The sequence below is a fragment of the Cuculus canorus genome, chromosome 8, assembly GCF_017976375.1.
Source record: "Cuculus canorus isolate bCucCan1 chromosome 8, bCucCan1.pri, whole genome shotgun sequence".
NCBI lineage: Eukaryota > Metazoa > Chordata > Aves > Cuculiformes > Cuculidae > Cuculus > Cuculus canorus.
Genome location: NC_071408.1, coordinates 22,621,499 through 22,643,129, shown reverse-complemented (window position 1 = coordinate 22,643,129; position 21,631 = coordinate 22,621,499). Strand labels below are relative to the sequence as shown.

The following is a 21,631-nucleotide window of genomic DNA, read 5'->3' as shown; positions in this document are numbered from 1 at the left end:
TATTAAGTAAACTACAGACAGAAAGGAAGGGGCAGAAGCTCAGTAGCTGAATAAGAAATAAATACAATGAACATTAAAAAGTTCTCCAGTTAGTGCTCCAAACTGGCTAGCTGATTAGGACTGCTTCTGCCTCCTAAGACAGTTCAGGTCACAAAGTCTCATAACTTAATTAGGGACAAAACTAGGAATGTTTAAGTAAGATTGTACAGGCAAGCTGCTATTCCATTGATCTTTTTCCCTTAATGTAGATGTTTATTCCTATAACAGGCTCAGTTGATGGGAATACGATCTTTACTCTCTTTTTCTGCTACCATCTAAGTTTGCACGATCATATTGACATAAACTGTCAATCTGTATTTTACAAATTATGAGCAATGTAGACAGATCATTTTTGTAACAATTTTGCCCCTCTGGCAAAAATATCCTGGCACTCAGAAAGAGTTGAATTTCAAATCTCCAGATCCTAAAGTATCAAGATCTGGGGCAAGCACGGCCTATAAAACACATTCAGAATTTCGCTTCAGATATTCAAGGTACTGAATCCATTGTGACTTCCTATTTACTCTTTTTGTTTCAGTCTCCTTCTTTCTTTTCCTTTTTCAGAGTTTTCTAATGTGCATTTGTACTTTCCTTCTATTATCTTACTTCTATTGTCTATACTTAGTTCTTGTGTACTAGCACTTAAAGCAGGCAGTAAAAATGAAGAGATAAAATAGGGTTCTGCTAGAACAACCTAGAACCCATTTACCATCACTCTCTTCTCTTCAATTTTTTCAAATCACTGTTCTCTACTTCAATGTTTGTGTAATGTCTGCCCATGCTCTGGGCCATATGTTGAGACGACATTATAAAAACGTCCTTGCATTAAATATCACAAAAGACTAAATTTTAGCACTGGGTCATTCCAGTATTTTTCAGAGAGAGAGAGAGAGAGAGACAGCCTGAGGCAAGAGCTCATATGGGCACAATTTATTTCTTCTCCTTCTAGTCCAACCAGATCTTTCCAGAAGCCTGTTAGCAAAGCCCAGCTGTCACCCTGGGTTGGTCTCAGAACTCTCCTCCTCTTGTCAAGAAAGTTTTGAAGTCCAGCAGAACATGGGAAAGGCGCAGCAGTGTAAATGGGGCAGTGATGAGGTCACTGGGTGGGTAGGTAAGCAGAACTCAAATATGTTGCACAAGGCTCTGACTATGAGGAATGTTTTTCTTATAATTTGTTCCCTGCTGGAAACCTGCAGGTTTCAGTCCCTGAGGCATTCTTTGGCAGCCACTGGAGTTATTTGGCAGTAATTGTTCAGCTGGATCTTCTAGTCTTCTGGATCCTTTACAGACCTTTCAAGGACAGAGTATGCAGCTACAGCACTCTCTACCCACCGAGACCATGGTTGTTTATGAAGTTTTCTGCTTTAACAAGCAGCAGAGAAGACATTCAAAAAAATATTTAGTGATATGACATCTTCATGAAAATCTGCCCTGATAGTAGCATCTGTCCTCCTTCTCTGTGCCCCAACTCCTTCAGGGTTTGACAAAGAGCTTCATAACACACTATTCCCTGTTATCTGATATAGAACTTATAGTTTTGTGAGGTTTTATCCCTTTCCTCTCATGTAAAGATGCAAACCAGAGTTAAAGTTGAAAACAATTCTGGCATTTAAAATACTGTTTTAAATACCAATAATAATAGTAAAACAATCTTAGTAAATTATCAATGGATCACCTAAAATTAAAAATGAGACAGTTATCCTCAAACAGAAACGTCAGGGGCTGGAGAACAAGTCTTACGAGGTGCAGCAGCAAGAGCTGGGGTTGTTTAGCCTGGAGAAGAGGAGGCTGAGAGGAGACCTTATTGCACTCTACAACTACCTGAGAGGAGGTTGTGGAGAGGAGGGAGCTGGGCTCTTCTCCCAAGTGACAGGGGACAGAACAAGAGGGAATGGCCTCAAGCTGCGCCAGAGGAGGTTCAGGCTGGATATCACGAAAAAAATTTTCACAGAAAGGGTCATTGGGCACTGGAACAGGCTGCCCAGGGAGGTGGTAGAGTCACCTTCCCTGGAGGTGTTTAAGGAATGGGTGGATGAAGTGCTGAGGGGCATGGTTTAGGGATTGTTAGGAATGGTTGGACTCGATGATCCAGTGGGTCCTTTCCAACCTAGTGATTCTATGATTCTATGTGTTTCCTGGTGTCTGCATGCTTCTATTGAATGGTACTAGCACAATTTCCCTTTGTGCACTCTGTGATCTCTACATTAGTTTAAAATAACCCTCCTGTGAGGGATGGATCCTTTGGTAATAGCAAAGATGAGTGTCATTCTGAACATTGTTGCATACAGGAATCTTAGGTAACAGTGTCAGACACAACAAGACAACCAAATCGTGGCCCAAGGAATTTGAAGTTTATACCTTATAGTAATAATCTGCCCGAAGTCCAGCTCATAGTTGTTTACTTGTGCAATGAAGATGGCAGCCACTGCCTCGTAGAGTGCTGTTCCATCCATGTTGATGGTGGCTCCTACTGGCAGCACAAACCTCGCGATCCTCCTGTCCACATGATTATTTTCCAACAAGCACTTGAAAGTGATAGGCAGTGTGGCTGAGCTGAAAAACAGCGGAGGGAAGCAGATATTGAATTGTTTTTATTTCTGGGGAAGAGAACCAATTGTGGCAAACGTCCTCCGGACAGGGTAAATTTTACACACGGCAACCATGTCAGCACTGCTTCTCATTCTTTGGTGTGCAGGTGTAACCCACTTCCCATGTAACTCACTCCTTTGCTTGAAAGGGATAAAGACAGTTACATGTATAAATGCTAGAGTAAGTGCAAGCTTTGCTTCCCCCAGATTAAGTCATTCTCCCTTTCCCGAAAGAGACAGGATTGTATGCTCAAATGCGAGGCAGGGGAAACACCCTGTGCAGCTTATTGGTAAAATCTCTGAAAACTGTTGTGCATTCATTGTTTCTAAAAAAATTTCTTTCCAAGCCTTCTGAAGCAGAAAGACACTTTTAAACAGCAAGAGTTGCCATAAACCAAGGAAAAGTATAAAGTAAGAAAGGTTCTTAACTCACTGTAAGGAAATGCTATATAAATGCCCTTAGGGATTGTGCCAGTTCTCCCTGCATATGGACAGTAATTAAAAGACCAGGCAATGAATTATAACAGTAGTGACAGCTTACAAGAGATTGTAATGCAGCTTGGGTTAAACTCTAAAACATCCCAGTGGGCAACAGCTCTGACCAAGAAACCAGTCCTTCTTTTGCCTCAGAACGCATTAATGCAGTACTGTCCTCCCTCATGACAAGTTCACGTTTCTGCAAGGGGTTAGGCAAAGATCAAATCAACAGCATGCCTGAAAAGAAAAGTTACAGACCAAGATCCTGTGTTTAGGAATATACAATCCCATTTCCTCTCTAGGACAGATCTCCCATGTCCCTTGTGTGATCCTATAACAATCACATAATTGCAGGTCATATAAAAAACGTGTACATATGTAAATGAGGTATAAATGTGTGTGTGTTAAGGTATGGCGTGGCATGGAATGATATGACTGTTGCACAGGTATTCATTTTAAGATGAGCTCAACTCCTTCCAAACTCCAACCCTTGATTTCAGACTCTTAAAAAAAAAAATCTGATTTTTGTTTTCATTAACTGAGACAATCAATAAAATATTATCTCATCTTAAAATTCCTCATTTTCAATAAGATCCATGCATTTTTAAATAGTAACACACCTAAACATGTTTATGTTTTATCAGCCTTTTGGTAACACTCTGCATTTTACAATATGGTGTCATATGCACTAATATATCGTGAGTAATCAAAATGCATTCAAGTGAGTTAAGTGGTATTCTTTGTGGCACAGAAAACGTCTTGTACAGAAAATAAGTAACATCATTGCAGACAATAATCAAATGGCAAAATATTTTCCTTGCTATGACAGTCATTTTAAAATATTGCTGAGTATCTCAGGCTATTTAAATAGATGTAAAATAGAAAATTCCTTCAAAATTATGACAGAGCTACCTCTTTAAAAGAGATAAGTAATTATAGGGGAAATACTGCTATCATGACACTATTGTGATCAGTCATGAAATATAGGTGTCTTTCCACTAGTTCAGACAGTTCAAATTGCTCAGTCGCTGTGTGTAGTGAGCCTCATATTAGCAATGTGGCTCTGATATCTAGATCTGATAATGACCATTATCCGTTCCTAATGGAGGATAACACATTTGACCTACAAATTCTTTCTCAGTCATTACATGTGACCTACAAAATCACAGAGACATTCTGAAAGCTCTGAAATCCTAACCCCGACTTTGTAGGAAAACATTAGCAAAATGTTTCCATGAGAAGGAGTTGTCATTTTGTATTTGTGCAAGCTGTTGTTTGAGGCAAGTAACAGTGTTTGGAAAGAAAAGCAGCTTCTGGCAATAGAAACACAAGGGATAAGACAAGTCTATGCTTTCATTACGCTATCTCTCTCTTCCATAACTTTATAAAGTCTGATCAGTGAATGATTTACTACAGACTGGCAATCCCTGCTATGAAAATCTGGACAAAGTATGCAAATGAATTGAAAGGTCATAGAAGCAATAGAAATCTGTTTTACCTGTGGTAACTGAGTTATATTCGATTTTTTCATTCTATCATTCCTAATAGTTAATCAATATGTACTTTGAAAAGCAAACACCGTGAAGTATAACCCCCCAAACTACACATTAGAAGTAATTTCTCTCTTGGATATGCCTATCATTTTTCATACATTCATTTGTGAATGAGTGAAATTCTCTCTGTGTGGTTTACCATAAAATGTATATAAAATAAAAAGGTGAGGATGGGCCTTACAGGTTATGTAGAACTGGAACCTCTTGTGTAGCTGTAACTAGGAGCAGACCACCCCAGTATCACTTCTGGATGTTCTTAAACTATAGGCACAGCCAGGAAGCGATTACTAAACTTACTGTTCATTGCCCGCCTTCCCCGCAGTTGTTTTTGTTGGTTACTTGTTTTTAAAGGCATTCTTTCCTTGGACACTTGGCTTTTCTGTAACAAACCCCATCTAATTTTTTGGAGGGAAAAGGAGGAGAAAAAGGTAATCTTACAAGTCCTTTTCCACCTTGCCTGCACGTCGACATACCGGAATTTTAAACCTAAATGTCTTCCTGTTCTGAAGGCTGAAAGCTGAGCTATAAAATGCACAAACTGATTGACATCTCCCTGTTTGGTTGAGATGTGACAAAGATCGTGAAGAACAATCTCATAATATCAGTGGTACAACCAGCCAAATCTCCGTCTACTTCCAATGTTGTAAACGGAATGTATGACACATGTATGAAACTTCTAAACTTGTGCAGTATCTCACAAGAGTCAGGTGCTTCTTTCATTTTAATTTCCTGCTGCTAGAAGTAAAACTTGTAGGGCACATAACTAAATGTTGGGTTTGTTGTTTATTAAATATTATAACAAAAAGGAAAATGAGAAGAATATAAGTGCAATGATGATGAAAAACATTGTGCAAGATACTGAAAGGAAGCAAATTTCCAGGTCACAGATTCTTGTACCTTCCTAGCAGAGGCAACTACTACACACAGTCTCACTCAAATTTATGACACCACTTCTCAGAGCTAGCAGGCTGTCTGACCTAACTATTCCTATTGAAAGGCTTTCTGGAACTCACTGTTCAGATGAGAGATTTAATTTATGGTTTAGATGTATTTTTTTTTCAATTTACACTAATTTTGCTTTTATGTGTTTTACGCTCTTCTCCTTGTACAAATCAGTCCAGCTGTTACAATACATATTGCTAGAAATCAGTTTTGTCCCCTCTCAGACTGGATTGACCCAACCAGACATTCCAAAGTCTTTTACAAGGTTGCTACTTTACATCCCCAATTACCCTTTCAGTGCCCATTTCAATCTGAATGAACTTTTCCCAGACACAGGTGACAAATGCTATGTGGAGTATCCTAGAAGAGGTTGTCTTGTTCAATGATGGTTCACTTTTACTCATCATGTACCATCTTGCACATATCAGAAAATACCTCTCTTATTTAAGGCTAAAAAAGTTCCTACTGTATTTTTTGAATTAGATTAATATATAATTTCAATGGCTGAAGAAAAAACATTCTCAAACGAATACTTTAATTTTTCTTTCCAGCTAAAAAAGGTGAAGTTTGTTTTCTTGAAAGCTGATTTATCTGCTGTTAAACAGTTGAGCAGTAACATGAAAGACTGACATTTAACATTTATCAGGAGGGAAAAATACTCCAAAGCACTGATCTTAATCTGTTAAGTCTTTTAAAAACTGCCGCAAAGCTTTCAGCTAAGAGGAGAGGTATCTTCTCCCAGCACTATCTCTAACGATGAAAAATACATTTTTAGAGTCTTATCTCAATTTTAGGCTAAAGTGCTGCAGCTGCAGAGTCTGAGCATAAGCTAATGCTGGATCAGGCCAAGCTCTTACTAGTGTGAGCCACAAAGACAGCTAGTCACTGTGGAAGAACAGCTGTTCAGCCTCCTCTGTTTATCTTATCATTCAAATGCATTTTGATATTTGCTCCAAAAAATCAACAAACTGATCTCATCTCCCTTTTGCTAAATCTGCCTTTAATTTACACTATGCAACAGCCAAGATCTTAGTGTTTCATAAGCAGCAAAACCCTTGAAAAACTCATACTTTATAGTTTGTCTTCAGAGAAGATGAAAATAGCTTCTTTTGATGGGATGCATCACTGAGTAGATGCTGCTTTAATTCATTAACGATATGGAAAGATGACCTAGAAAAATAAAATTCCCTCATGCCATTGGAATGAGGAAAGCTAAAAATCAAGAAGAATTTTGCCTGTAGGCCAAATACTGCTTTTTCAGTACAGTAAGGGTGATAGGATCAGGGGCGATGTGGGGGGAAGCAAGCAGCAAGTCAGAAATCCATAGGGGCATGACCTGAACAACACAGAGCAGGGCAAGGTGGGCAACGACAGCACGTGCCGCGCACACCTTACTGACATAGCAAAGAGGATCTGTGTACATTGCTATGGTGCTTGTTGGCAAAGCCAGCCCAGATGGGGGCCGGCCAAAGGTTTGGTTTCAGAGGCTGGCTGGCCAGGTGGCTGGTGCAGGGACTCCGTGCTAGTCGTAGGAACAGAGGAATAACAGATCTCCCACTTCTCTGTCTCTGTCTCTCCAGTAATGTCTGCAAATCAAAATATTGCTACGGTTGTGATTTCTGGTGGAATATAAGGGGACGGAGAATGAGGCGTAGAACCTTTCACTAAAGGGAAATGGGTTGAAATAATGTTCAGATAAACAAAAAGATCATTGCCATGATCTTTTAGTGTTTAGTGTTTAGTGGCTTTCAGGTTCCCTTGTGCTACATTCTTGGGTTTTGCATGTGGTATTGTTTTTTATTCTTGCAGTTTGACTTTTAGCTCAAAAACACAGCTTTCCACAGGTGCAGACTAGCTGGAATGAATGTCAGGACACTGATCTGTGGTTTTCTTTCTATCTTTAGATGTAGACATGAACCGACACAGAAACATCTGCAAGAAACACATCAGTATGCTTAAAATCAACTCTTTGTTCTCCTCTAAGATGATCAGAAAATCCAATACCCACATTATGACTGTTATATAATGTCCCTGTGGCAAGTGTTATTTAACCAAACACAGATGCATTTACCGTCAGGAGAAGCAGCTCTCCTGTCCAGCCCCAATTATTTCTGCATGTTTTTCTGGCAACAGCTCAGTTATGTGCAGTATCCATTCCTTTCAGTGTAACGAAGGTGAAAAGTTCAGCTGTCTCTAGACAAGGCCCTGCTTTCTGAGCAGAAAAACATCAAAAACCATGTTGGGCCTTTGTTGGATTTGCAAAATATACACACTGGTAAGAAGGAGCAATCAGAGCTGAATCCATCAAACATGTCCAAGCCCCAGATTCATAAATTCAGAGCCTTTGCCCGGGACTCAACTTTGGTGGTACATTAACTTCAGACAATAAAGATACTAAATCTCCTGTGGTAGCAAGTCCTGCTGGTGATTCTCGACAGGCTGAGCTACCGGCTGGCACCAGAGCTCTGCTCCCAAACTACAAGCTCTCTGGGACTATAAATATGTAATTATTCCTTGCACAGTGGAAGGGGAGAGAGTGCTATCTCAAAGTACTCAATATCCCAAAGACAGGGGCTCTCTCCTGGGAGTCCGAGCCTAGAAGGGTGAAAGTCAGTGCAGGCTAACGGGAAAGCCGAATTCCCTGTATTTTCTCCGCTGTCAGCAGACACTCAGCTTGGGGTAAGGAAATCATAGAATTGTTTAGGTTGGAAAAGACCGTTAAGATCATCAAGTCCAACCCTTAACCTAATACTGCTTTAGTTCACCACTAAATCATATTCCTAAGCAAATAGAGTGGGAGAAGAAAGTCAAGATTGGTTTACCTTGGAGAGACCCAGCAGAGAGAGTTCTCTCTCTCACCAGTTCTGTAGGTTGAGATTTTTGTTTTGTAGCTACACCTGATGCCTACCTAGCTCTCCTTACCATATGGGCTTTTGGGGCTCTTTCCTAGGAGCCTAATCCTTCTCATGAGGAACCAAGCTCCTACATGAACCATAGCATCCTACATGCCTGAAAGCTGTCTAGAAGTTAAGCTTGCCAATAATGATATGCCCATCTTTTAAAAGAGGAGCTCACATTTGCTAGAGAGCGTGCACATTCTTTCCTTATGCTTCTACAAGTAATTGAGAAAAAATAAAAAACCTGATCTAAAAATTCTCAAACCAACCGCTGTTGAACTTCCTCCAAGCAGCAATATAACTTAGGCACTCGTGTAAAACAGAGCAATTGAAACCACCGCGTACCTGTGTAGATCTGGTTGTGTATTTTGGTTATTACATACCATCTTTAACTTTTTGTTTTATTACTATGATTGAAGATAATGACGTTGGAACATTTCTGACCTCAAAACATACCACAAACAACCTGGACCTGAATATATTATGGATTACAAAGAGGAGCCCTCATGATTGTGAAGTGGTTTGATACTCTCAGAGCAGCTTCCAGACCAGCAGAGGACTAGTAAACTGGTTATAAAATCAAAATACAATGCTGACACAAAAATAGGGAAAATTAAGAAAACTAACATGTTTTTGAAAATGATGGAATATGTCTTGATTAAACCTCCCATGATAAAGGGGCCTGTACTCATGAAAATATTGCTTATTTTTGTTGCTATTAACAGAAATGAGAAGGACAAACTCTTCTATAAATGCTAATGATAAAACAAGGAACAAAACTTTATCTCTTTTTTTTTTTCTAAAATAAGAAAAAATCAGATTAGAATAGCAAGGAAAAATATCTTTCTAGAAGAAGAGAAATAATGGAATGGCACAGATTAAAAAACCTGAGTGTTAGCAATATCGTTCTTCAGCAACAGAATTCTTAGGGGACCAGGGTAGAGTCAAGAGCGTAAAAGGTGAATCTGATGAGCCTTTTCCAACACTAACATTTTTGAGTGCAAAATTAGCACCTTACTTGAATCTGGGGATGTAATGTCATCTTAAGCTACAAATATTTTAGTTTCTAATAAAAAAGATTGCCTCAATGATTTAAGCCTAGTTAGAGTTTAAACCACCACCCAGCACATAATTTTTTCTTGACTTTGTATTTCACAGCATGTTGCTCTTTATATGTCATTTTGGAGCAAATTGTTATAAATAAAAACAACTTGCAAAATGAAGCGTAGTGGAAAGCCAACACCTTCCAACTGTACTGGAATAATCATTCCCTCCTTTTCTTTCTTTTAGTTGCTATACATCCCTCCTGCTCTCCTTACTCCTACCCAACCACTGTATCTGTATTCATGAAAGAAACCAGCATTGGCATCTGTCCTTCCTGCCCCAAACAGCCTTGTTGGATCTCTTTAGAACTGTAAAAACCCTAATCAGACTAACGGGATTGGGATAAAAGTTTTAGGATCTTCTCCCAAGTCTGGCACAGGTCTAGTACAAATTAAGTTTTCTCTTTTTCATTGTCCTTTCAGTAAAATAGAGATTATTTCTCTTTTAGCCTTGTCAGTAATTACCGCACTGCAAAGCAATGTTTTGCAACAAAAATAAAATTTGCAGAGGATTAAAAGCAAAAATGAATGACATTGACTAATACCAGTTCAGGGAGGTTACACTGTTATTTCTCTATGTATTTATTTACTTAGATAATTCGCAGAATAATTTCAGATTTCTGCAAAACTCACATAGTTATTTATCAGTGATGATGCCCCATGGAACCCCACATGCTCTGATTACATAACGGTCCATACTAGACTATTAAAAAGAAGTTTTTTAAGCCAACATTTGCTTGGCTTCCCAGAGCTTTTATCTATATGTCATTCCTGCCTTTACATTCTGTAATTCCACCAATTACAAATACACTTTATTTCTAAGTGAGTCACCCCAATGTAGGAGACATTATGTGAATTACTGCTCAATGAGCTTGGGAAGATATGGAGAGGAGTAAGATTAGAGGTGTGAGGGATAGGAAGCTGGTACAATATTATGGCCTGGAAGGACAACTTAGTCATCAGAACTTATTACAGAAATTATAGTAAGGTGGAAGGAATCAGTATTTAACTAGATGAAGAATTCCTCAGACGTTACTGTTAATTAGAATAAATATTTTGGAGTTAATAAGACCTTTTAATTTGTCATTATTTTGCTTTATAAACAGATTTTCCCAATTTATCATTGCTTTTATACTAATTTCTAATTTGAAGTCTAAATTAGGTAGATGAGGTAGCTGTTTGTCACTAGCTGCCATAATTTCAAAATCTGGATAAGAATTCAGTATTTTCCAGTCTCTCTGCAAAGTAACAATAATACTTTTAAAAATCCCACAGCAAAAATGAGATATTTTCTTTTCTAGAGTCCTCTTCCTTTACAGCTGACAGCAGAAATAATAAATATGTAGGATGAACTGAAAAGACTTATTTACCTGGCATCTTCTGCTTCTACTCTGGCTTTTATTACTGCATAAAATAGTGATAGGTATAGCTGCTCTCGTTATTTCAGATGCCATGAAAAGGTGTTTTCATTATACTGGCTACAGGAAAGTGTTATTTTAGTTGTTGTTATTGTATCCACTCCATGCAAGTCAATTCCAGCCCTTTCAAGCACTTTTTAAACACTCACTTATCTGTGTTGGGAATTATTTGCATAAACAGTTCACAAGCTGTTTCCCATTTTCATTGTACCTTTGTTCAGCTATGGTTAAAACTAATTGTATATCCTCCCTAAAAAGGATCCAAAATATATTATTCCTTGAGCAGAACAGCTAAATACTTTCCCAGTGCTGGACAATAGCTTGCAACCACAGCCTTTTCTTAATGTACCAAGATGAGTCGAAAGGGTAAAATGCCTCCATATGACTGAGCTAGGAAGTTCTCCACTAATACTGAAAACGACTTCTGGACAAACTGTGTCTCCCTTACATATATGAACTTTGTAGAAGCACAATGTTTGTTTTTATGGAAAAATACCCTTATTTCCTTTCTAGTCCTCTAATAAAACCTATTTTTGTCCAATATTTTTTAAACTAAGCAAAAACAATGTGACAAACATTACTGTCAAATGGGTCCCATACGTAACTTCCAAATGTTGAAAGCCACATCTTTTATAAATATTCCAGTGAATTTGACACAGGCCATTGTTCAGATACAATTGTATCTGCTCCAGTACAGCTATAGTGTGCTGTTCCCAAGAGAAACCTGGAGTAAAGATCTAGTAAGCACTTTGCTGCATCTGTTGAGAGGCTCTATAATACCTGGAGGATGTGGCCAGAGCAATGAGCAAGGCTTGAAGAATCCCTCTGATGAAGACAATGGGGTTCTTCTTGGTGATAAAGAAATACATCATTGGCAGAATAAACAGTCCATGCACCACCAAGCCGCAAACCACTGTAATGGCATAGAAACCCAGTTTCTTCCCAATGGCTGAAGGGTCATCCATTTCTAAGATTTTACCAGCAATTAGGAACACAATTCCAAATGGAAAGTACCTGAGCAAAAAGAAAGACAGTCATTGTTAGGAGATAGCTCTCTTCCAAACAGTATGAGATGAGAAAGCCTTGTACTTCCAGTAGCGGTGCAGTAACAGCTCTGTCTCAAAGTGGCACAGCTGGATTACATTGTTTTATCAGACTAAGCCCCACTCTCTCACAGCTGAGGAGCATGCTCAAAGCAGGGGTCTAAACAATCTTTTATGTGGGTACTCCTCAGCACAGCTGAGGTTATGGTGTTAGTCAGGAACAACTTTAAAATGTTTTGGTTCAGAAGGCAGCTCTGACTTTTTAGCTCAAGGCAGGTCATTTACTGGAGAGAGAGGCAATGAATCCTAAGCCTTCATGTACTTGCTCGTGTACTTCTGTTCATGGGTTTTAGTTGGAAGCCGTTAAGTAAATGTTTATGTTGCCTTTGGAAGACACAGGAGAAAAACCAACAGACATAAGATGTGCTCTTGGACTGGGAATTCAATTTGGAACAGATAGATAGGCAAAAGAATAGTTAGTTTCTGAAACCCCTCTGGACTGGATGTGGGATAGGCAGTTTTATCAAAACTGTTGTGTTTCTGTGCATGCAAAGCCATCAGTATTGAAAAAGCTTAAAATTGGGGGGAAAAGAGAAGGAAAAAAAAAGAAATCTGGTGGCATCCAGCCAGTTTCCATTGGCAGCAGTGCCATCTCCAGAGACTTGCCACTTCCCCCTCACCATTCCAGAAATTACTACCCCCTTGGTCTCATCTAACCAAGCGTTCATTCCCTGACCCAGCTCAGTCAGACTGGACAGGGTAGCTGGAAAAAAAGGCTGAGCGCCGGTAGTGGGACACCCCTCACAGGGGGCTGAGCCATGTTGGGGGACCTTCTGAAGGGCAAGGAAAATGCTAAGCTGACAGTTTTTGCTGTTGGCAGTCACGTACTGTTCCTCCCGTCTTTGGGTCAGGTGGACTGGCAGGTCTGGCTGGCTCTCAGTGTAATTTAGGATTGCTCTCAAGGCTTTTCCTAAGTTACATGGCCCAGAATTGTTCACTGAGGGCTGTTCTGCTGACCAGAGAGAGACATCCTGAATGCCAAGCACTCTGGATGCATCATCTCCACTGTGAGATCTCCACACCCCCATCTTCAGCACAGAGATAGCCAAGCAACCAGCAAACGTGCTAATGACAGCACAGTCACATCAGCACAGGAGCTCAGCCCTCTCCAGGCCAGTGCTTCTACTGCAGCAAAGCTGTAAGGGCTACAAGTACCAGTCTGAGCATCGCGTCATGCTCCTCTCTTGCGTGGGCTGAGGTATTATAGTCCCTCTCGGCATGCCAAGGATTGGCAGTGCCCCTAGTGCATACAGCACACGCACACAGAGCTATGCAAAGTTTCATTATTTGCGAGTAACATATAGGGTGCCTCTGTCAAAATGACAGTACAAGCCAGGGACAGGATGTGTGTGGATGTATCTTCCTTCAAATGCTGAGGCCCTGCAAATCTAAGGATCTTTCACCCCTATTTATTTCCCTGGAAATAAGTTTATGAGATCTCTGTGGATCCTATTCTGTTGAAATTTTCTTACTCTTTAAAAAAATTATTGATATTCTTACTAAAAGAGTTACTTACCAAACAGCAACTGCCACTATCTTCATAACAGATTCATTTAAACACTGGCAAAAGCTGACCAAAGGAACACCGCTGTTCCCCATTCTTCCCAACATTATACCTGCAAACAAAGGCATTCAGGTTCAATTTCTCAGATGCCTCCACGCAAAGCCCCGGTGCTTTCTCTCTCTGCTGTAATTCAAAGTAAACGAAGTGGGAGATGACTGGATGAATATGGATTTTTAGAGTGTACAAACAGACATGGTACGTGAAAATCTCACCTTACACAAAACCAGGAGTGTGGCAGAGCGAGCCCACAGCCTTGTGCTTTGGCTCCATACAGGGCACTCTCCCCTGGCTGGGTGATATTTTCATTTGCAGTTTCCTGGAAGTTTCCTGGTGGACGTACAAACTTTTGCACTTTACATTTAGCCGCCCTAGTAGCGAGCCTGTGCCTTAACTGTCTTTCATAGAGCCCTGAGAAATTTATCTGCTCTGAGAGATCCATGGGAGACTAACTGAAAAACATGTTTCTAGCAAAGGAAGCTGTCTGTGCCTGTGGTCTGCCTCACCACGGTGTGCTGCGTACAACCAGGCAGAACACGAGACACTCCCAGGCAGTCAGTATTTGAGGTTTGTCCTGGTAACGGAGAATGAGTACGACAGCCTCCACCTTATTTTTAGTACTTATCTGTCTACGTAATAACAACCAATCCGTATAATCAGTCAGGATTTGCAAACTTGGGGGAGGTAAGGAAATGCAAATTCATTGCAAGGAAAGCCAAATTGCTATAGAGACTAACCAGCAAAGAAGAAAGCAAAGAAAACCCATTTATGTGTACCCAGTGCTCAGAAAAGAAAGGAATACAGCTCTGGGATATGTTATCTAACCATATATTCTCCAGGCAGTTTTAGTTTCCAATAATGCATATAAATAGATGTCATTTTCCTATATTGTTAATTTTCTGCCATCCCTCTCTGAAAGGATTATAAACAATCGCGTTAATTGCTCAAAGAAGCACTTCAAAAACTAGCTGCACCAAGTGAGACTGCCTTTGAAGGGAGTTTCATGGGGAACCAGGGGACTATAAATGGGGTGCATGCTGCCACTTCATCTGGATATGCAGTGTCCTTGCTTTGAGCAGGAGCCCGGACTCTGACCCTTAGAGCCCACATCTGCGTTTATGAGCCACGTCTCAGGCAGCATCGCTTCCAGGGCAATCCCCTCCTGAGGCAGGGAGGGAGGCTGTCAGCTGCCTCGTCCAGGGATTTCACAATAACAGTGCATTCAAGATGTGAGCCTGTTAATATTCATCTAAGCTATAACTTTTAGGTCAGAAAACAGCACTCTTTCATTAAGCATGTTGCTCATCTTTGGTAACAGGACATTAAATATAGTTCAGCTTTTCTAGCCTAGTTGGTGACAGTTTTACAAGACTCTTATCTTCTAATTCTGTATAATGCCAAAAAGAAGAAATGCCTTCTTTTTCGTTTTACAGGAATAACTGAAATAGGCTCTTTAAAGCACTGTCCTACCTAAACGTGGCTATTGGTGAGGAGAGACAGGGGAGCAGGCAGGACTGGGGCCTCCTGTCTGCAGCCCTGATGTACCAAGTTCCATTTCAGTGCAAATATTTTCCTTGTAATGAACTCGATTGGACTCGATGATCCAAGAGGTCTTTTCCAACCTGGTGATTCTATGATTCTATGAATAAATGTGTGCTCCTCCAAGAAAAAAACATCAGATGTCTCAGCACTTATCCACTGTCATAATTCCTAGTAGAAATTCCTGCACACTGTGTAAGAAGAGGTAGTACATCTAGTCACAGCTGAGCTCAGAATTCAAGCTTTGCATGTGTCTTGACCTCACACTGCCTGCCAAATGTTGCCCATTTTAATGCATGCCTGGCAAAGAAGCCCAGTCAGTCATGCACAGGATTTACCCCTGGACTGAGGTTGCTAAGCAATTCACCTCCGCCTTCAGGAAAAGAATTAGCTCAAGACTACATTCTTGTTTTTTTATGCTATTTTTATGCTGTTGAAGAACCTTAAAGAAGCTGTGGTAAGAACTCATAGCCACCCTAATGCTGTTTTTCTATGACAAAGTGGTGTAAAAAGACCTTTCTGCAAATAAGACAAAGCCAAAGTAAGCGAAACTGTTAAAAAGCACCAGGGCTTTTAATACCTTTTTTTTTTTTTTGAAATAAACAAAAACTTTGGAAGGATGTTCTTACATAGAGGCTCAAGCCACATGTCTTCTGTTTCATTAATTCCAACTGGGGGGGGGGGGGGCGTGCAGGAAGCTGGAGACAGTGGTAAATGCTTGGCTGAATCCTTTCTTCAAAACAGCGGTCTGAGATAGTCACTGGTAGATGACAAGTTTTAAGGGTTTATTGTCTCAGGTTTGCTCACAGCTCCCACATCCAGAGCCCGCCCAGCAGCAGGAGCTGTGCTGTACATGGCGGTACTGCCAACACATTTTCTGTACATCAGCCAGGAAGAAACCAGCTCTCAGCTTCCATCTCTTGAGCTCAGGCCAGCAAGACTTAGGGGCATGGTAAAAGTAATACATTCAGTTCTCTGAATCCAATGAATGATCTGTGCTCAGAACTGTGAAATTGCCCTTGATCCTAATAAGCATATGTAATTAATTCATTCATATCCAGTACATTTTGGCTGGAATGGTGTTTGCGGTGACATTGTGTTTTTGTACAATTGCACTCAATTTCCAGCAGTGTTGCGTGTGAAATACCACCCCCGGAGAAACTAAAAAAGAGACAAATCTGCTAATTCCAGACTTGATTTTTGACCCCTTGTGCTGGCATGAGCCATAATATACTAAAGAAGTTTTATGGAACTACTTCTAGTGATCACACTAACTTCCAAGGATAAATTCAGATAAGGAATTTTTGATCAGCACTTCCTTGTAAAAATCATCAGAACTTCATGATTAATGAGGGCATGTTCATTTCAAATTCCCACTTCCAAATCCACAAGCATAATACAACACACATGGCACCAAAGAATTCCTCCAGCATGTGAAACTGAATAAATTAGCCAGAGAGAAGCTCTTAGGAGTCCACTGTGATAAGCTACTACTACTAGATGGTATAGAGCTATCATCACTGCAGGATGGCAAAAATAAAATTAAAAACTTTGAATTAAAGAGAAGAACCACAAATTTAGAACTGATAAAAACAATACAGCTTTGAAGTTCACTTATTTGAGATACATTGAATCTTAGTATCTGAATTGTGTTCTTACATAGATTAGTAGACTTAGAATAGGAAAGACAAGAAGTCAGGACAGATTCCAGGCCTAAAATAGTTTTCTGCCTGGTGAGGGTAACTTTAGCCAAGGAATTGTTCTGGGAGCATGTTTTTCTTGGACTGCCATCTGCAGGGGTGAAATGGCTGTCCATGAGTGCAGGGGGTGTCTCATCCTGACGCCCCTTGAACCAAGAGCAGTGCAGGAAGTTTCTTCCTGCAATATGCCCAAAACTCTGGGCACTAGAACTGCATTAACTTGTTGAGCTTTGGAAAGAAAGTCTGCTACAAACTTGTTTATTTCAGGGTTTCAAGAAACTTTCTCTGGGATTTCTGGTATTGACCAGAGAGCGAGACAGCAGGCTCTGACCTGGTATAGTAATTCCTGACCTCTCTGAGCACACACTAGTACTGTTTTCATTCAGTCAAGGAAAAACAGTCCATCAATAAAAACTCAAAATAATAATAATAAAAAAATAAAAAGAACATAAGTGCATGCACAGGAAACAGAACTGCATGGAAAAAACATCATGAGGGATTTTGAAGATTTGTCTTCGAAGGGTTGGGAGAACACCTCTGCAACAGCCTTGCCTTTTTCCCCACAAAGTTTAGACAGAAGCAGTTAAAAAAGGTGAACCACGAAATCAAACAACCCAACCCCTATGTTTTTCTCTCAAATGGATACATGGATTATTGCAAATGAAACATGTCTGGAACCTACCCATTGTGGCAGAGAATATCACAATCCCTAGCACATTCATGCCGTCACTAGCGCCTGGTTCTGACTTGTAAATTACTTCAGGGGGAGGAGTGATATCCAAGGCAAAATTCTGGACATTGGATCCATTCTCGTCCTGGATTCCATATATTATAATGCGACGAGTGGTGCTTTCAGATGATCCTTTGTTAGATTTAATGATGGGAATACTCTTGGTGCGATACTGAAAGAAAACAAAATAGTTTTTATTATAATACCCCAGCAGGAATTAATAGTTTAATGAGACCTCCTAAGTGCTCTGTTTCAACAAGGCTGCATGTTAAACGGACAAGCACAGAAAAAATGACAGCTCCTCTCTCTAAGCTGCTAAAATCTGTGAAAACAGTTGAATTTTTGAAAAAGCATAACAAAATCAGAATTTCCTACAATAAGACCTTTGTGCAGCCAACACACCACCTCCTGATAAAGCTGCTTTCCTATCAGACGTGATCAGGAATGGTGCCCTAGAAATTCTGAGTGCCTTTTTCTTTGTCTTATCAGAGGTAAGGTTAATAAAGTATTCCCCCAGGTGAAATAAATATACCCATGCCTCTTGCTCACTTAGAAATTTTAGATAAGGTTTTCTGGCCGAATTCCAATCTAAGTAATTAGATTCTTCCCAAATACATTATTTTGTTGCTTTAATTGGACATGGCATTCTGTTCTTTCTTTGCATGGTGTTACTCTTAAAGAGATTCCAGCTACTCTGTGATTGCAGTCGTGTGGAAGGAGAAACCAGGCTCTAGACATACTGGCATAAATTGTTCTGCACCGTTCTCAAGGTCCTCAAGGACTTGGTCCCAAGTGGAGGTGGAGCTGACATAGGTGTGCATTTCTAGTCTCTAGTCACACTGTGCATATTGTGCTTGCTTGTTTTGCCTTCAGATACCAAGGCTGCCAAGGCTAATAGAAAGGGAATCATGAATTCCTAAATGCTGACAGTACTAGCAGTATCTGAAATAATACACAGTGTCCGCACATGGATTCTGTTTTATAAAGAAATATATTTTATGTGATGCTGGCTCATCGCTTTCATCAGTGGTAAAAGGAATATAGCCACTTACCTGCTTGAATGTGGCCTCAACAAGATTGGCTGGAAACATGTTCCTAAAAATGAACAAATAAAAGAATAATTTCTATGGAACTGAAAACAACTTCTGTTCACTGTGCCTTGAGTCTCATGTGGTAAATCAGTTATTTACCCTCCTAGACTGCAAGAGTTGAATGGGTGCAGAAGTCTTCCACTCTCTCCCACTCAAGCCATACAGCTGTACTTGACTGAGCAAGGCTCAACAGAGAGACAGTTTCTCAGAATTAAAGTTCTGGGACTTGCTTCTGAACACCTGGAGTGAAACCCAGGAGCTCCAGTTTCAGTTTCTGGCTCTGCCACAGTATCCATGTCGTAACTGAGGCAACACAAATGCTATCATTCCCTTCCCCATCTGCTAACAAAGGAGAAGAATATTCCTTCAATCCATATTTTGTCTTCCCTATTTAGATAATGAGCTGTTCAAGACAAAGCCAGTGTTCAGGGACATATTCCTGAGACTCTTGGTGGCTTAATCTACTCTTGGATTTCTAAGTACCCCTGTGAGATGACTCCTAAGCTGTAGTACCTCCTGACACACTTTCATCACTAAAATCATAAGTGATGTAGCCTTTGTGGTGGTTTGGCCAAGAACAATCTTATTTTCAAGAAGAGGATCTCATTCCTTATTAAAAGAATTGAGATTAGAGCTGCACAGTCTCTGCTAAGTTTTATTTTAAGTGGTTCCCAAGGCTCCAGAACAAGAGCCTGAAGTGAGGCCAATAGATTCATTTTTGCTCACAACTGAGCTATAGAGGAAGACAATGACCATAAACTGTGAGACCTGCAGTGAGACTGATAGATTTTCAATTCCAAAAGTGACTCTTGTTTTCTTATTTTCTGATTTTCTGCTAATTCATAACTTCTGTTTGAGCTAGATTACTACTTTGCAGAAAGACATTCAATCCTAATTTGAAATGGAGAGCACACCCTCTGCAGGCTTCAAAGAGGAATCATAGTACGATCGGGGAAAAAAAAAGCTAAAAAGTCATGCATTTCCATGCAGCATTTGGGAATCAAGGTTGGTGTGATGATTCTAGGAGGATCATTTTCAGAACTCTTCTATTCTCAGCCCGAAGTTCTGAACCCATGGGCAAAAACCAGTGACAGCCTATGACCCAATTATATGGTTTCGTTTACATACATTTATGCAAGGAGAAATTTTTGAATTCTCTGAGCAAAAGATCTTTTATTCAAAGTTCAGCTCAAGCTCTAAGGCAGGACAACACCTAATATATATGTGAAAAGCCCATTCTCATTCCAAAGAGAATCACACACACACACACACAGAGTTAATATATGCTGTAGTGAGACTTTTTCCAGACCTGCTTTCCCCTTCGCAGCAGCAGCACATGCCTGCTACTAATGGAGCCACAGCAAGAGCGTGCTGTGCAGCACTGCCTTAGAAAAAACACTTCTATCGCTATTTTAAGTGATTATAATGTGACATTATGGTCGCACTTAAAATTATGAGGTGGAATCTCTTTCAGGACCATCGAGCACTGAGAGCAATTCCTACAGAGAAAGAATTAATTATCACTTTCAAGGTAAAGCAGTGGGAAAAGAATTGTAATTAAAGGGTAGTAGTACTGTCTAATGATTGAAACAGAAGACTGAAAATGAGGGGGTTTTGCTGGCCTGCTGCTTGAGAGCAGACAGGACACATAAAGGCATCACTGGTCATCTCAGTAAGGCTGTTGCTTTAGGGCAAATCAGTGCAACACAGACAAGTTGCTGCCAGGCAAGATACAAGGTTTATGCACAGCACTTTGGTTACTCATCTTTAACTGTCCCGGCCTCTCCTCGCCTCAGTGCAGGTGACACAGTTCAGATTAGGGACATGGTTCAGCGGGAAACTTGGCAGCGTTAGGTTAAGGGTTGGACTTTATGATCTTAAAGGTCTTTACCAACCTTAACAATTCAATGATTACCTTAGCCTTGCAGCCTGATCTGCTATCTGGCATTCCTGTAGGATAACAGCATCCACTAGCTGAGCTGTACACTGCAACACCTCCTCCCATTTTACCATCCTGCTTAAAACCCTCAGGTACGATGATGGCTGTGTGCTGTGGGAATGTTATAGCAGAGGACAGCAGCTTTGGTCATGTACAGAAATTATCATAAGTCAGTGAGGTTTAGCCAAATTAATGTGGTCCCTTTATACACACTTCCATTTAATTGGAGTGGTTTAGCTTGAGACACTTAAGACACTGTGTAGTGATGTGATTAGTGATGAACAACCCTCACTACACCATTGAAAGCACTGCTGTACGTCTCAGTGCTGCGCTGCCATCAACGGAGCTTTCACTCTGGTAACAGCAGCACAAAGCGCCAGGTTATCTCTGCAAATCGTCCGTGCAGCTGATGATTTTCTGGTTCAAATGTTGAATGTGTAGCCAAAACAAGACACAGCCAGCAGCCAGCTGTGCATCGCTATCCCATCAGATGCAGACACAACCTTCTGCCTCTGCCTCAGGGGCTTGGCTGACACGGGACCAACTGAAGAACAGCTGGATGGAGCTGGACCTGGGAAGATGGAGAGGATGTTTATAGGAGGGAGAAGCACTGGAGGGAAAAGACAGTTACTGCCTTATTATGCCCTGTAAGGGATTTCTGCTTCCAGAATGTTAAAGATTTCATTAATACTAAATTGCCTTTGATTTGAGATGATCCCATGAAAGTTGCTACAGGATTGCATAGTTGTTAGTGTGATGACGGGGCTCTGACCTGCCAGGTGAATGTGAATTATCCTGAAAGCACAGATCTACACTTGAGGATTCCTGCACAGCTCTGAATATCAATCTCACATATAGCTTTACAAAGAAATTTGAATTTAATTGCTGATTATTTCCACTTTCTCCCTTAATTTTATAGTCCTAATTAGTAGAATTAAGAACAAATTAAGA

At 40.3% G+C, this 21,631-nt stretch overlaps 1 protein-coding gene across 2 annotated transcripts in view; it reads right to left on the bottom strand.

The window, feature by feature from the left end:
- Positions 1–21,631, bottom strand: part of SLC1A7 (solute carrier family 1 member 7) — a 56,022-nt gene that overhangs the window by 9,070 nt on the left and 25,321 nt on the right. For both annotated transcript variants that reach the window (XM_054072427.1, XM_009561893.2), the window contains exons 4-8: positions 18,703–18,745; positions 17,603–17,822; positions 13,637–13,736; positions 11,798–12,031; positions 2,398–2,592 (exon numbers count right to left, since the gene is read on the bottom strand). In XM_054072427.1, the coding sequence (XP_053928402.1) occupies positions 2,398–2,592; positions 11,798–12,031; positions 13,637–13,736; positions 17,603–17,822; positions 18,703–18,745 (792 nt within the window). The remainder of the gene's footprint in view (positions 1–2,397; positions 2,593–11,797; positions 12,032–13,636; positions 13,737–17,602; positions 17,823–18,702; positions 18,746–21,631) is intronic.